This window comes from Bos mutus, chromosome 5, assembly GCF_027580195.1.
Source record: "Bos mutus isolate GX-2022 chromosome 5, NWIPB_WYAK_1.1, whole genome shotgun sequence".
Lineage (NCBI taxonomy): Eukaryota > Metazoa > Chordata > Mammalia > Artiodactyla > Bovidae > Bos > Bos mutus.
Window position 1 is genome coordinate 6,743,016 of NC_091621.1, and position 15,677 is coordinate 6,758,692.

At 44.5% G+C, this 15,677-nt stretch overlaps 1 protein-coding gene across 1 annotated transcript in view; it reads left to right on the top strand.

Annotated features, from left to right (window-relative positions):
- LOC102269921 (putative tetratricopeptide repeat protein 41) overlaps positions 1-15,677 on the top strand; it is an 87,274-nt gene that overhangs the window by 17,092 nt on the left and 54,505 nt on the right. Inside the window, 3 exon segments of the mRNA XM_070371854.1 lie at positions 6,671-6,831; positions 10,596-11,037; positions 13,988-14,227. Coding sequence (XP_070227955.1) covers positions 6,671-6,831; positions 10,596-11,037; positions 13,988-14,227 — 843 coding nt within the window.

Consider the following 15,677-nt stretch of genomic DNA (forward strand, 5'->3'; position numbering starts at 1 on the left):
GTTTAAAAGTGATCATTCTGTCTTCTGCCCACGAGGCTATTTTTCTCTTGTTCCAATCTAAACCCTTATATAGTCTTGCCTATGTATCCGCCCACCTCTTCTGCTCTCAGAATTGTTTCTTTTCTTCCTTTCTTTCTTCTTTCCTTCCCCAAATGTGAACTGAGTGCCTTATATGCCAGTGGGGATACAACCGTGAAAAAAGTGAACAGAATACGTTAGCCTCATGGGGTTTTCCTGTTATTGGAGAGCAAAGGGGACAAAGAGTTAATGACTAAAAAATATAGAATGTTTGGAAGAGGTTAAGTTCTATGAAGAAAAATAAATCAGAGAAAGAAAGTAGGCAGTGTGTATGTGTAAGGATTTTAGGACTTTAAAGGTATCGTCTGGGCAAGCTTCACTGAGGAAGGGACATTTGAATAAATACTTGAAAGAGGGAGCCAGGCAGATTATCTCAGGGAGAACATTCCGGTCAATGGGAACAGTTGCAAGGGCTCCAAGGCAGGATGTGCCTCTCAGCTATTGCTCAGGTTCAGTTCAGTTCAGTTCAGTCACTCAGTCGTGTCTGACTCTTTGCGACCCTGTGGACTGCAGCAGGCCAGGCCTCCCTGTCCATCACCAACTCCCAGAGTTCACTCAAACTCATGTCCATTGAGTCAGTGATGCCATCCAACCATCTCATCCTCTGTTGCCCCCTTCTCCTCCCACCTTCAATCTTTCCAAGCATCAGAATTTTTTCAAATGAGTCAGTTCTTCACATCAGGTGGCCAAAATATTAGAGTTTCAGCTTCAACATCAGTCCTTCCAATGAACACCCAGGACTGATTTCCTTTAGGATGGACTGGTTGGATCTCCTTGCAGTCCAAGGGGCTCTCAGGAGTCTTCTCCAACACCACAGTTCAAAAGCATCAATTCTTCAGCGCTCAGCTTTCTTTATAGTCCAACTCTCACATCCATACATGACCACTGGAAAAACCATAGCCTTGACTAGATGGACCTTTGTTGGCAAAGTAATGTCTCTGCTTCTTAATATGCTGTCTAGGTTGGTCATAATTTTCCTTCCAAGGAGTAAGCAGCTTTTAATATCATGGCTGCAGTCACCATCTGCAGTGGTTTTGGAGCCCCCCCAAAAGAGTCTGCGACTGTTTCCACTGTTTCCCCGTCTATTTGCCTTGAAGTGATGGGACCAGATGCCATGATCTTAGTTTTTTGAATGTTGAGCTTTAAGCCAACTTTTCACTCTCCTCTTTTACTTTCATCAAGAGGCTGCCATAGTTCTTCGTTTTCAGCTATTGCTCCTCCCGGTCAGTTCAGTAGCTCTCTACTAAGCATGTTTACTCACTCATTCATTACAAAGTATTTATTGGTTGCCTGTTCTGTGCCTGTCATTGGTTTGGGTTCTGGGGACATAACACTGAGTCTGGCAAACAAGATCATGACTCCCATAGGTCTAATGTTCTGTTGAGAAAGGCAGATAGCCAATAATCAAGAGATGTTTCAAATAATGATGAATGCCACACAGAGTGGTGTGCTGAGACGATGGGCTGGCTGTTGAGGTTGAGTGGTCATGAACTGTATCTCTGTATTAGTTGGAATGACTTTGGCTGCTGTTTATACATCCCATTTCAGTGGCTTCTCGAAGTTTATTTCTAGCTCGTGTTTGTGTTAGTCACTCAGTCGTGTCTGATTCTTTGAGACTCCCATGGACTGTAGTCTGCCAGGCTCCTCTGTCCATGGGATTCTCTAGGCAAGAATACTGGAGTGGGTTGCTAGTCCCTTCTCCAAGGAATCTTCCCAACCCAGGGATCGAACCCAGGTCTCCTGCACTGCAGGCAGATTCTTTACCATCTGAGCCATTTCTAGCTCATGCAACAGTTCAGTTCAGGGTTCCTAGTTAGAGAACGAGTGGCTTTTTCCCACGTGGTGATTTGGGGCCGCAGGCTCTTTCCATCTTGAGGCTGTGTCATCTTCTAGGGCCTCAGTCATCTGCTTTTGGCTAGAGGAAGAGGAAATCGAGTGGAAAAGGCACACCTTTCCTTAAAAGTCTCAGCCAGGTTGTGACATGAGTCACTTCCACCCTCATTCTTTTGGCAAGAAGTCAGCCACCCTAGGCTCCCATGGCCACACTGGGAAGGAGTCAGGTAGGAATAGAAAGCTACCCTCACCGTCTTTAAGAGGGAGCATAAACTTTCACAGGACAGGCGGCCATCTCTGCTACACTCTTGGGAGATCTCACAGACAAGAAGGAGCCAGCCATGAGGAGATCAGAACATTCCAGACAGAAGGGACAACTAAGGTCCCTAAGCTGGAAACAAAGTGGAGTGAGTCAGAAAGGGAAGGAGGCAGTGTGTCCACACTCTGGTGGGGGATGAGGGGAGTGCTACCAGACGAAGCAGGATAAGATAGAGGATGCGCCACTTTGTATCTGAGTTTTGTAGAACAGGATCTTGGGTTAGATTCTCTTGTGTGCAGTGGGAGGCCAGTGGAGGATTTTGAGCAGGGAACTGGCATGATTTGGTTGGTATTTGTCAAAGCTCAAAATCGTCTCCTGTGTAGAAATAGGTGTGGGGGAGTCAGCATGGTGGCAGTGACACTTGTTAGAGGCTATCACAGTGGTCCAAGTGGGAAGAGGTGATAGCTTGGGGGAGCGGAGGAGCAAGGGGATGGATGGGAGCACACTGAGGAATTGAATGTGAGAACTGAAGGACAGGGAGAGATTACGGATTCTCCTAGTTTTCGGCTTAAGGAAACTAGGTGGACAGTCAGGGTGGTTCACTGAAATGGGACAACGTTGATGGGGCAGCAGGTTTCGAGGGTAATCAAGAATTCTGCTTTGGTCAGGAGAGATTGAAGATGCAAGGCTTACGTGGACAGAGAGAACAATCCTATGGGATCCACCTCTGTTCTAGGAGAAGCTGGGGAGCCCGATGGCTTCTATTAGCTGTGAGACCTGGGCGAGTTATTTAACTCTCTCTGGCTCAGTTTTCCCATTTGTGAAATATAGATAGGAAGGAAAAAGATGTCTTGTAGGTAGTTGAGAGGATGAACTAAGATAAAGTCTGAGAAACAAAGACACTTAACACAATGCTTGGCATATAGTGCTGTGCTGTGCTTGGTTTCTCAATCATGTCTGACTCTTTGTGACCCCATGGACTGTAGCCCGTCAGGCTCCTCTGTCTATGGGGATTCTTCAGGCAAGAATACTGGACTGGGTTGCCATGCCCTCCTCCAGGGGCTCTTCCGATTGCAGGGATCGAACCAAGGTCTCCTGTACTGCAGGTGGATTCTTTACCATTTGAGTCACCAGGGAAGCTCAAGAATACTGGAGTGGGTAGCCTATCCCTTCTCCAGGGGATCTTCCCAACCCAGAAATTGAACCGGGGTCTCCTGCTTTTCAGGCAGATTCTTTACTGGCTGAGCTACCAGGGAAACCGCAGCACCAACAGATATTAGATATTATTATCATCATTAGGTGCCTTCTGTGTATTTGCATGTTTGTATGTGTCTGACCCTTCCTGCTTTGGAGACTTCATCCTTTCTCACCCAGGGCTTGTACCCACATGAGCCTCTGGGTACTGAGCGAGTGTCGGGGCCCTGGGGGAGTTTTGATAGGTGTAGATCATCTCTGGATGAAGGGACAAATATGTGTTCCCTTCTGCGTGTGTGTGTGTAGGTGTGTCTGTGAGTAAATAAAGTGATCACGTGGGTGTGAGTTTTTAGTGGCTGCATTTCTCAGAGTGTGCTAAGTGGGTAAAGTCAAAATCAGTAGCAGCAGGTGTGTCTGATTATAAGTGAAAGCGACTAGTACCACTCAGGCTCATCCCAAAGGTGTTCATTCTGGCAAGGCTGATGATTAGATGCTCAACTGTACACATGCAATTATGATTTTATTCCCCAAATAAATTGCTGTTTTCTTGAGTATCTTTTTAGGTATGGAAAGCGCCTAATAAAAACAGCTGCTGTCTTTCAAACAAACAAATCTTTAAGCTGACAAAGCAGAATAAATTCATTAACAGCCTGTGAACACTTGACAGTCAGGCACCACCTCTGCTTGTTAACGGGAAGGCAGTGGTTCTGGACTTGGCCCGCCCGGATTTTCAGTTCTGGCTCCACTATTTACTAGCTCTGTGATCTTAGGCAGTTCACTTAAGCAATCTGTGCCTCAGTTTCTCATCTCTAAAATGAGGATGGGAATAATAGTACCTACAGAAAGCTGTGTCAGGGTTAACAGATGATACATGTAAAGAACTTAAATGGGTCCTTGGCATAGTTTGCTGTTATTGCTTTTGTTATTATTCCTCTGAGCTGAACTGGAGAAAGAAGCAGGGAGTGGGGGACAGCTGAGGGAAACAAGAAAGTCCTATTCATTATCTAAACTAAGGGGTGCAAGGATGGAAAGCAAGAGAGTTGGTAGCTGTTCTCCAGTGTCTCCATGGTAAAGAATCCACCTGCAGCGCAGGAGATGTGGGTTCAATTCCTGGGTCAGGAAGATCCCCTGGAGAAGGAAATGGCAACCCACTCTAGTATTCTTGCCTGGAAAATCCCACGGACAGGGGAGCCTGGCAGGCTACAGTCCGTGGGGTCGCAGAGAGTCAAACATGACTGAGCACGCATGCATGCTACACGGAAGCTCAGGGGAAGCCAGGATGAGCAGGGCTGGCTGGCTCCAGCATCGTTTAGCATCACCGCCTTGGCTTGGAAGCTGGCTTTCACCTGAGGGAGGTGGACGTGGGAAGAGGAGGAGCCACTGCTGAGAGCACAGCCAGGCCTGAGAGGTCACATGAAGATGCAGGCAGAGAGCATTTTCTTGTACCCAACTCAGCTGTCCGCAGCTGCAGCGCCTGTGTGGGCTGTGAGCCCTGCCCTCCCTCCCCATCATGGGGACGCTAAAACTCCCCTGGGTGAAGCTGACATTTCTGCTCCTCTGTCCCCACCCCTGCTGGCCAGGATATAGCGATCTAGCAGAGGAGAACTGCCCACCCGTGGCCAAGTATCTGACCCAAGTGCCCTTGCCTGCTAGGCAGCTGCAGCTGACGTCCCCCTCATGACAGGCTTCATAGAAGGTCAGAGAAGAGCCTCCGCCTTTCCTCTTTTCATGTTTCCTCACTGTATTACTCCAGACCCTAGCAGCAGCCCTAACTAACAAGGAGCTCCTTTTATCAAAGGCTTTCTGGGGGCCAGATGCTGTGCTGAGGGCTTCATCAACATCTCATTGTTTTTCCCCAAGAGGTCTGTCTTGATGTTAGCACAGTTATGCTTCTGTGTAATACAGTTACTCTCCCTGCTTGGACAAAATAGAGTAAATTTTTTAAAAATTAATGAATTTTTGGCTGTGCTGAGTCTTCGTTGCTGCCCCAGGGATTTCTCTAGTTGTGGGGAGCAGGAGCTATTCTCTAGTTGCAACGTATGGGCTTCTAATTGCGGTGGCTTCTCTTGTTGCAGAGCACAGGCTCTAGGCACTTGGGCTTTAGTGGTTGTAGCACGTGGGCTCAGTATTGCGGCTCAAAGGCTCTAGAGCACAGCCTCAGTAGTTGGGGCGCATGGGCTTAGTTGCTCCAAGGCATGTGGGATCTTCCCGGATCAGGGATCGAACCTGTGTCCCCTGCATTGGCAGGTGGATTCTTAAATAGATTAAATCTTCATATACTTAAGAAACTTAATCCAGTCCAGTTTCTTTGCATAACTTGATTTCTAGATCCTAACAGGTCTTAATTTATTTGAAAAATATTAGTTTTGAAAATTAAAAGCAAGGCAGAAATTGTATGTCCCAAAGTGCTCTTAGAATATTAGGTAGGTGACTACCATTTTGGGTTGCTGCTAGTGTGTCACTTAATCACATCCTGCAAGTTGGTCCTCTCAAATTACTTCCTTTAGTCTTTGCTGATTCATAACTTAATTCTTCCTAGTAATTTCCAGAATCCAAGGTTTGGAGTCCATTACTAAGGGTAGAGTTATTTAGGATCAGTTGTGTTAGGTTTAAAATGAGCCAGGACCAAAGAAACTAGGTGGTGGGTGGGAGATATTGTGTGTGTGTGTGTGTGTGTGTGTGCATGCACTCACACAGCTGGACCCCCAGAGTGGTGGCTGTGACCTCTAAACAGGAACTGATCTTAAGGCGGTGCAGAAACTTCACAGATCACATAGCCTGACTTCTCTTTCTTCCCATCCAGTTCTTTGTAACATGATCAATTTTTGCATTTTGGAAAGTGAGAGTAGCGCTTTGGATCATACATAATATTTTTTATATAAAATCCTGAAAATATGTAGGAGACACATGGTGGTAAATATCATTACCTCTTTAGGGTTGAATATTTTGAGACTGCTCATCACACATATGGCCTTCCCAGGTGGCTCAGTGGTAAAGCGCCCGCCTGCCAATTCAAGAGACACAGGATACTTGAGTTCGATCCCTGGGTCGAGAAGATCCCCTGGAGAAGGGAATGGCAACCCACTCGAGCATTCTTGCCTGGAAAATCCTGTGGACAGAGGACCTTGGCGGGCAGTCCATGGAGTCACAAAGAGTCAGACAAGACTGAGTGGCTGAGCATGCACACACCATCCTACACCATCTGTATGTGTCATACAGCTGTGGGTAGCACTCCTTGTTCCCAACCCCTTCTGCTTCCCCAACCCATTAACATATACCTAATTTGAGCACATTTCTATGCTGTAGGTACCCAGCTTGAAACTGATATTCTCAATGAAGATGCAAATATCTTGGCCTTTTCACTTCTTGTAGACGTATTCATTGCTTCCATCAATGTAAAGCCATGTATACTTGTACTGGACGGAATTGAAGAATTGGCTGGTATATATGGGATTTCAGGAGAGAAGGTAATCTCTTTTCAAAATAATATCCATTTTATTATTATTTAATAAAAAGAAAACCCCTTAATTAATTTTTTTGAACTTTTTATTTTGTATTGGGATATAGCCAATTAACAATGTTGTAATAATTTCAGGTGAACAGAGAAGGGACTCAGCCATACATATACATGGAGCCATTCTCCTCTAAACCCCCCTCTCCTCCAGGCTGCCACATAATATTGAGTGGAGTTCTATGTGCTATACAGTAGGTCCTTGTTGGAAAACGGCTTGATTTAGAATGTACACAATACCATTCCCTTGCATTGCATATCTATAGTTATAGGCAATGCTGCTTCTAGTTACTTCTGAATATTTTACTGAAACAAATACATAACACAACGAGCCAGGCATTATTCTAGAAACTTTAGAGATATTTACATTGAATTCTCACAGCAATCCTTGATAGACTGGGATCATCATCCCTATTTATATAAATGGGATTGGACTTGGAGATATTAGACAACTTGCTGAAGGTCCTAAGGTGATGGTGGACTTGGAATTCAAGCATGGGAAGCCTGGTTCTAGAAACTGGCCATTACTGCTGCACAGTTCTGCCCTGCTAGTTTATACTTCAATCAAACATTTATCGGGCCCCTATTATATTCTTTAGCTTGTATATTTTGATTTGCCTTATCTATACTTAATTTTTCATATATCAAATTCTATCAATTGTTTGCTACCTTTAGTTTTTCTTCTGTTTGACATGATATTGGATCAATGGCACCTCCAATGCTTTTTAGTATTAGTGAAGCATTTAGTATTTAGTGAAGTATTTAGTACTTTGTGAAGCATTTTCTATAAAACTTATACATGCATAATTATAAATTGTGTAATTCATGTATATTTCTCATAGAACATATAAAAAAGAAGAAGAAAATAGAAAATTAAATATCCTCACAGCCTCACCATTGTTAAACCTTCTTTTTTCTATGGATAGCTGTATACACATACATACGCTTATATAAGTGAAGTTATATACCATATTATTTTGTAATCTGCTTTTTAATTCAGTACATGGTGACCACCATACATCCAACAAATAATTATTGACCGCTTACCATGGGAAAAGCACTGTAAGCAGACAGACATAGTCTAAGAAATAGAGCTTTCATTCTAGCAGGGAATGGCAGATATTAGTAATATCATCACATAAATAAATATAAAATTACATCTGTGCTAAGTGCTGGCAGGGATCAGTATGTAGTATTGTGAAGGCCTCTAACGAAAGCATTTGACCTTTGGAAAAGGCTTCCTGGAAGAGGGGAACAGGGAGAGCTCTTCAGGAGGAGGGACTGTCAGGCAATTCCTAAGGCATCAGTGCAGTGGTGAGGAGCCAGCCCCTGCAGCCAGACCCTTAGTTTGAATCCCAGCTCTGCTGCTTACCCTCGTAATGAATTTGATAAAATGTTTAGGCCCTCTGTGCTTCAGTTTCCTCCTCGGCCTTTCTGGAGGGTTGTTAGGGGGACTGAATGAGTTAATGAAATAAAATTATACCTAGGATTTAATTTATAGGGGGATAACTGAGTTGATGTCATGGAGAAACCAATGGCATTGAAAGAATTATTTATGATTTACAGTTTTGGAGAGAAGACATGCCTTGTCATGCAGGGCTCTGGGGGGAAATATTAGGGTGTCAGAAGGCAGAAGACAGGAGCTCGGGGCCAAAGCAATGACTGACACTAAAAAGCATTAGAGGTGCCATTGATCCAGTATCCCTTTAAACAGAAGAAAAACTAAAGATAGCAACCAATCAATGGGATTTGATATATGGAAAAATCAGTATAGATAAGGCAGATCAGAATATACAACAAAATTACTTTGGGGGTTTTCATGGGAAAGGCAAGGCAGGGCAGAGGACACAGTCTCGGATTGCTAGTTTGAATCATTCTAGTGGACTTTGGGGCCTGGGGCTTTCCCTCACTGTCTGGCACCTGACCCTTGGATGACTTAGGGCAGAGGAAGTACTGGCTTGGTGAGCAAGTTGAATAAGAAGGTGAGTCGGGGTGTGGTTGGTCATGGGTTGGCTTGTCTGCACACAGAAGGTATGTTTCATAATCTGCCCACCGCTCCCAGGAATTGGCTGGCCTTGGGAGGAGCAATTTCCCTGGATCTGTAAATTCCCCCGAGAGATGTGGAAACAACGTAAGATACAGAAGATTTTAAAAATGTAAGTAACCAGTGCAGTTGGTCCACACTCAACACAGTGCCCGGCTCAGAGTAAGCAGTCAGGATATGAGAGCTGCTGCTGCTGCTAAGTCACTTCAGTCGTGTCCGACTCTGTGCGACCCCATAGACAGCAGCCCACCAGGCTCCCCCGACCCTGGGATTCTCCAGGCAAGAACACTGGAGTGGGTTGCCATTTCCTTCTCCAATGCATGAAAGTGAAAAGTGAAAGTGAAGTTGCTCAGTCGTGTCCGACTCTTAACGACCCCATGGACTGCAGCCCACCAGGCTCCTCCGTCCGTGGGATTTTCCAGGCAAGAGTACTGGAGTGGGGTGCCATTGCCTTCTCCATGAGAGTTGCTATTATTAGGCAAAGAGGGATGGGAAAGGCTGTTTGTTAAAGGAATCAAGAAAGATTTTATTAGGTGTTCCTTTTATTCCAAATGAAACCATTTAATTTATGATAGTATTGCTACCCAAAGTGACAGTTCTTCAGCACAGGATAGTATCTTCTTTTTCAGTTGAATGTTTCAATTTGTACTCTGGCCATCACTGTAGGTCATTCTTCAGAAGTCTATGATTTTGTTAAAGTACTTACTTGTAGGAACCTCTTCAGAGTCTGCATTTGTACTGTCAAATCCCTAATGGAGAGGTGAATCTGTCAATATGGAGTGTGAATTGGTATTGTCTTAGCACCATATTGCTTGCTATCCAAGTTACTGTTAATAACTGGAACCTCAATCGTTACCCTATACTTTCTTACTATATTCCACTGAATCTATTAAAAATTTAAAAAATTGAAATATAGTTGATTTACAATGTGTTAGTTTCAGGTGTACAACAAAGTGATTCAGTTATACATATATATGTATATTCTTTTCTGCATCCTCTTCCATTTTAGGTTATTACAAGATATTGAGTATAGTTCCCTGTGCTATACAGTAGGTCCTTGTTAGTTATCCATTTTATATGTAGTGGTGTGTATATTTTAATCCCAAACTCCTAATTTATCCCTCCCTCCTTCCTCCTTGGTAACTGTAAGTATATTTTCTATATCTTGTCTGTTTCTGTTTTATAAATCAGTTTATTTGTTTCTTTTTTAAAATTCCAGTTATTAGTGATATCATATTTTGTTTCTTTTTCTCTCTGATTTACTTCACTTAGTATGACAGTCTCTAGGTCCATCCAGGTTGCTGCAAATGACTTTTTTTCACTCTATGAGTGACTAATATCCCATTGTACATATGTACCACATCTTCTTTATCCTTGTATTTGTTGATGGACTTTAGGTTGCTTCCATGTCTTGGCTATTGTAAACAGTGCTGCTGTGAACACTGGGGGGCGTATATCTTTTTGAATTATGTTTTTCTCTAGATATATGCTCAGTAGTGGGGGGGCAGGATCATGTGGTAGCTCTATTTTTCGATTTTTAAAGAACCTCCATACTGTTCTCCATAGTGGAGAGGGGTTCCTCCAGCATAGGAGGGTTCCTTTTTCTCCACCACCTACACCAGCAAAGTAGTTTTAAAGTTGTGAAGTTTTCAACCGTCTTTGACTCTTTTCATCAGGTGAAAGATATCTCCTGGCTGCCAGGCTCACTGTCTCCTCACTGCAAGTTGATCGTGAGCACCGTCTCCTCCAGCCTGTCCTACAAGTCGCTGTGTGCCCGCCCTGACGTGAGGACAGTGGAGCTCGTCAGCGCAGTGGACAAAGAAGCCCAGCTACACATCTTTAGGGAGTATCTCTCTTTTACCAGTAGAGACCCCTTCCGACAGAGCAGATACAGCTTGAGGAAAAAGACAAACCTGAGTCCTTTAAAGCTCACAATCCTGGCAAATGAATACCAAGAATGCAGAATCTACCGAAACGAGTTCCAGTGCCTGAAGGAGTACTTGGGGGTGGCCTCGATTCAGGAGCTCTGGGCGTTGATTCTGAAACGCTGGGTTGAAGACTATAGTTGGACTTTGAAACAAAAAAAGGCAAATTCTGACACTGTGGCTTCAGGAGAAGGTAGGCATAAAGCAGTATTAACCACCTGGTCTGAGTCCACAGGGAGGAAGATCCTCCCCACCCCCCCACCCCCACCCCACACCTGCCTTCGTCTCCAGGGAGGAAGGTTGAGGGAGAGGATTGTCAGAGAAAGTACAGTTCGCCCAGTTTAATTTGAATTTCAGATAAACAACAAATAATCTTTTAGTATATCCCAGATATTGCATGGGAAATATACTAAAAATTATTTAAACTACAGATAAGTAACAAATAATCTTGTATATAAGTATATCCCAAATATTGCTTGGAATATACTTATGCCAAAAATGGATTTATTGTTTACCTGAATTCAGATGTAGCTAGAGGCTCTATATTTTTATTTGCTAAATCTGGCAGCCCCACCCAGGGAGCTCTGTGTGTTGATCATAAGGAGAAATACATTAAGCATAGATTTTAGTCACATTTCTCAGAGGTCTAAGAAATGAGCCTTTATGATTTCTGTGATTCAATTTAATCTCTCTTTTGAGTCTACAGTCCCACTGATGGCAGAATCTAGGTTAATTCTGGTTAAGCTCATCCGTTTACTGTATTTTCAGTCGATTCAGGATTTTTTCAACCGTGTGAGGGTTTGTGTCCTTGCCGTGACCCCACTGGGGTGAGCTCAGATCTGAAGGCCTTGGTGCTGGGTCACCTTGGTTGTCATCCATCCCCGCTGTCTTCCACTGAGGTGGTCGTGGCTCCAGATGGTCCATGGACACTGACGTGCCCTGTTTTTGGCATCCTCGGGCATGCCTGTGTTCCCATCTGCTCTGGGGCGGTTCCATCTATGCCACCATCTGCTGCCACGTGCCCTCATCCTCACGGGCATCGTCGGCTCACTCCTTCCCTCTGCTTAAGCCTCCAGTCTTGTGGGTATCTACGTGCCCGACAGAGAACGTGGTCGTGCACTGCGCCACTCAGAGGTCCGGGGCCTATAGGTCTCCCCCGGTGTCCCCATTAGCCATTTCTCCTCCCCACTTCTTCCTGTGGCACTGGGAAATCTGTAGAGCTTTTGGAAGCTCAGGTCCTCTCTCTCATCTAGTCTCAGATGCATCCAGAGGCCGGTCTGTCTCTGCTCCAAGCTGGTTTTCTTCACAGGGAGGGCTCTGGCCCCTGTTCAGAAACCCACTTGAGCAACTTTATTGCTTTCTTTTCTCTCTTTCTTTTTTAAATCAATTTTTATTGGAGTATAGTTGCTTTACAATGTTGTGATAGTTTCTACTGTACAACAAAATGAATCAGCCATACATATATTCTCGCCCTTTTGGACTTTCTTCCCATTCAGGTCACCACAGAGCACTGAGTTCCCTGTGCCAAACAGTAGGTTCTCATTAGTCATCTATATATACATAGTATCAATAATTTATGTCAATCCCAAACTCCCACTTCCTCCCACCTACCTCCCTTTCCCTGTTGGCATCCACACATTTGTTCTCTATGACTGTGTGTCTGTTTTGCAAATTTTGCTGAACTTAGGAAGGTGTTAAAAGAGAGGCAGAGAGATCATCTAGAAAAATGGAATAGGTGATCTGTCTCTTTTTTAACACTTTTTTGAATTCAGCAAAATCTCTTTTCTTCCTGGGTGGGAAAAAAATGTCCTCTTTGCATCTTCCTGTAATTGTCTGAGGCTCTTTGTGGTTAAAAAAAAATTATTCCAAGAGTTGGCCAGGAATCTGTGGTTCAATATTCAACAATCAGGCTTTCAAAAACCCAAGTTTATTCTCACAAGCCATGGGCTCTACTATGAGCCTCAAAAGTCTCTTGAAACTTGAGTTTTTCTCTCTTCATTTCTGCTGTGACAGCTGTCTTTTAAGTGAATTAGAACGGAGCAGGGATGGGGAGGTGGAGCTCTGAGAGAGAAGCAGAAGATACTGGGAATGAAAGGCACATTGTTTGTTGCTCCAGCATATTATCCCGTACCTCCCCCCCACCCTTTTTTTTGCTCTAGAGCTTGCATTTCTGCAGAGAAAGTTAACTTCAAGTTTAGTGTGCCCTCCCTGACCCGCACAGAGGTGAAAACAAGGTCTCTGTCCCACAGGAAGAATCAAACAAAACTGCCCACAGCTGTGCCCTTGGCTAGACCCATGTCTCCAGGATTGTGCAGGAAAGCCTGGGTCCTCCCCACCCCGCACCCCATAGGGACTGTTCCTTTTATAGGCAATTTTCCTCCTCCCAGTGCTGTCTGCTAACCCGACTCAGGCCCGCCAAGTTCAACCACAGGTCCGGGAGAGCTTAGTTGAACTGGGGCAAACCTCAGAGGAAGTTTGTGCACATCAGTCTGAACAACTGCCTCTGCTGAAAGGATGCAGGCATCTGGGGCCTCATTCCCCAGTCCTAGCATAAGAAATCCATTTCGAATGGTAGACCTTGCTCTCATTTCTCTCCGTGGTCTTAAGGATCTCTTTAGAGTTGGTTGATCCAGTGGGAGATCCTACTACGGTGGAAACATCTAGGGGGTCAGGTGAGTAACAGGTGGCTGGCTTGTGTGGTGTGTATGAATTTGCAGTAGGCAGCAGCCAGACAGAAAAGCCTCTCATACCTGTACATGCAAATCTGATGTTGGAAATCTTTAAAGACTGCTCAGGGGAAATGCTAAGTGTCAGAACTGGCAAGCTTGCCACTTGGTAACCGTAGCTGACACGGATGGATTCGTTGTGACAATGTAGGTAATAATTCAATGGTCAAGAACGTGGATTCTGTAGCCACACCGTCTGCATTCAAATCCCAGTTCTGCACTGGTTTCTGTGTGACATGGGCTAAGTTACTTAACCTCTCTGGGCTTCATTTTTCTTATTTGTAAGATGGGGCAGTTATAGTATCTACCTAAAGGATGATGGAAAGAAATGAGTTGGTTGATCACACAACATGTAGAATGATGCCTGGCATGTGTGAGCCCTCCTTTGTCACCATCATCAGTGTGTTGTCTGCACAGGGTTGGACGGCTGGGTGTCTGACACCCTGTGTCTGCTGAGCATCTCGCATTGTGGGCTGGCCGAAGACGAGATATACCAGCTCTTGGACATGCTGGGCTACAAGGGGCATTACAAAGTGACCACGTTGCACTGGGCTGCCTTCCGCAATGCCACCAGACACTGGCTCCAGGAGAAGCCCAATGGCCTCCTGTACTTCCGGCACCAGTCCCTGCGAAGTGCCGTGGAACACAAGCTGCTGGGTAAGGCTCGAATCTGTGCAGACACCTGCTGGCTAAGGGGAGGTGAGAGTCGCATCCAAGGGAAAGTTATAGCTGGGATTTCTTGAGTAGAAATGAGTCTATAAATATGCATTAAAATGGTTGTATAAATTAAGATTTGTATGTGGCTGTAACAGAGACATGATTTCAATGGCTTAATATACCAGGGTTTATTCTCTCATTTGAAAGACTTCTGGAGGTCAGCAGTCCAAGCCTATGCTGTTGCTCTTCAGAGTCATCTGGAGCCCAGCTCCTTCCCTGTCCCTGATCTGTTACACTGGTTTACATTCTCAAGGTTACCTCATGTTCATGACTACTGGAAATAGTATGGCTGCTGGAGCTCCAGCCATCATATTTCAAACAATAGGAAGGACAGGGGCTGGTGTGGGAGAAGGGCTTGCATTTCCTTTTAAGGAGTTTTCCTAGAAGTTTTCCACCAACATTTTCACTTAAGTCTCTTTGACCCGGGACTTCGTCATTTGGCCATAGCTAGTTACATGGAGTCGCAAAGAGTCGGACACAACTGAGCGACTAAGCACAGCACACAGTTACAAGGGAATTTGGGGACAGAGGTTTCAACTGGGTGTATTGCTCCCCTCAACCAAAGTGGGACTCTGTCACTAAGAAAGATGAGGGAAATGGATTTAGGGTGGAATTAGCAGTCTATGCCTTTGTTCTGAAATAAAATTCTTATCCCCTCCTGAAGAGAACTGCAGATCTGAATCGGAGAAACAGCAGTCACAGAACCTTACCTGGAGTCAGAGCACTCTCTGAGCATCGCTCACACAGGGGACCTCACGTCTCAGGACTTTAAAACCCTTTAAATGACAGCCTCTGGCAAGATTCTAAGCTTAAATTTCCTTTCCAGTTTACTGTGTTCTCTCTTACTTTTTTTTTTTCAAAAAGCCCACATGAATCCTTTTTATTTTTCCCCTCCCACATTGACATCATTCCCACCATCTCTTAAGTTACATAAGGCAGAGAAGAGCAGGGTGAGGAATGAGGATGTTCTCGGATATAGTGTCAGCTTTTCTATTCACTCCATTTTATGATGGTTTACAAGGCTCTCAATCTCTCCATCTGATCAAGAACAGTAACATTCTTGGAGGCCTAGGGATTGAAGGGGCATGGTGTTACTGGTAAAATTGTGGGTTCATGCTGTACTCCTCTGTAACATGAGCCCCAAATAAAGCACTGCTGGCACTATTCACTGTGGTTAGAACTGCAAGTTTGCTTGCTTCAGAATCAGGCTGTGAATACTAGTTTTTGTTAGAAGCACCAGGAATTGTAGTTTCAATAATTCACTTCCATGCAGCCTTGGCATAAGAAGCAAGCCCATTCCTAAAGGATGAAAAACATCCCAAAGCCTGGAGCTATAGCATTTGTCTGCTGTGATATTTTGGTGAAGGGCTACGTTTTTACGTCTTTTGTC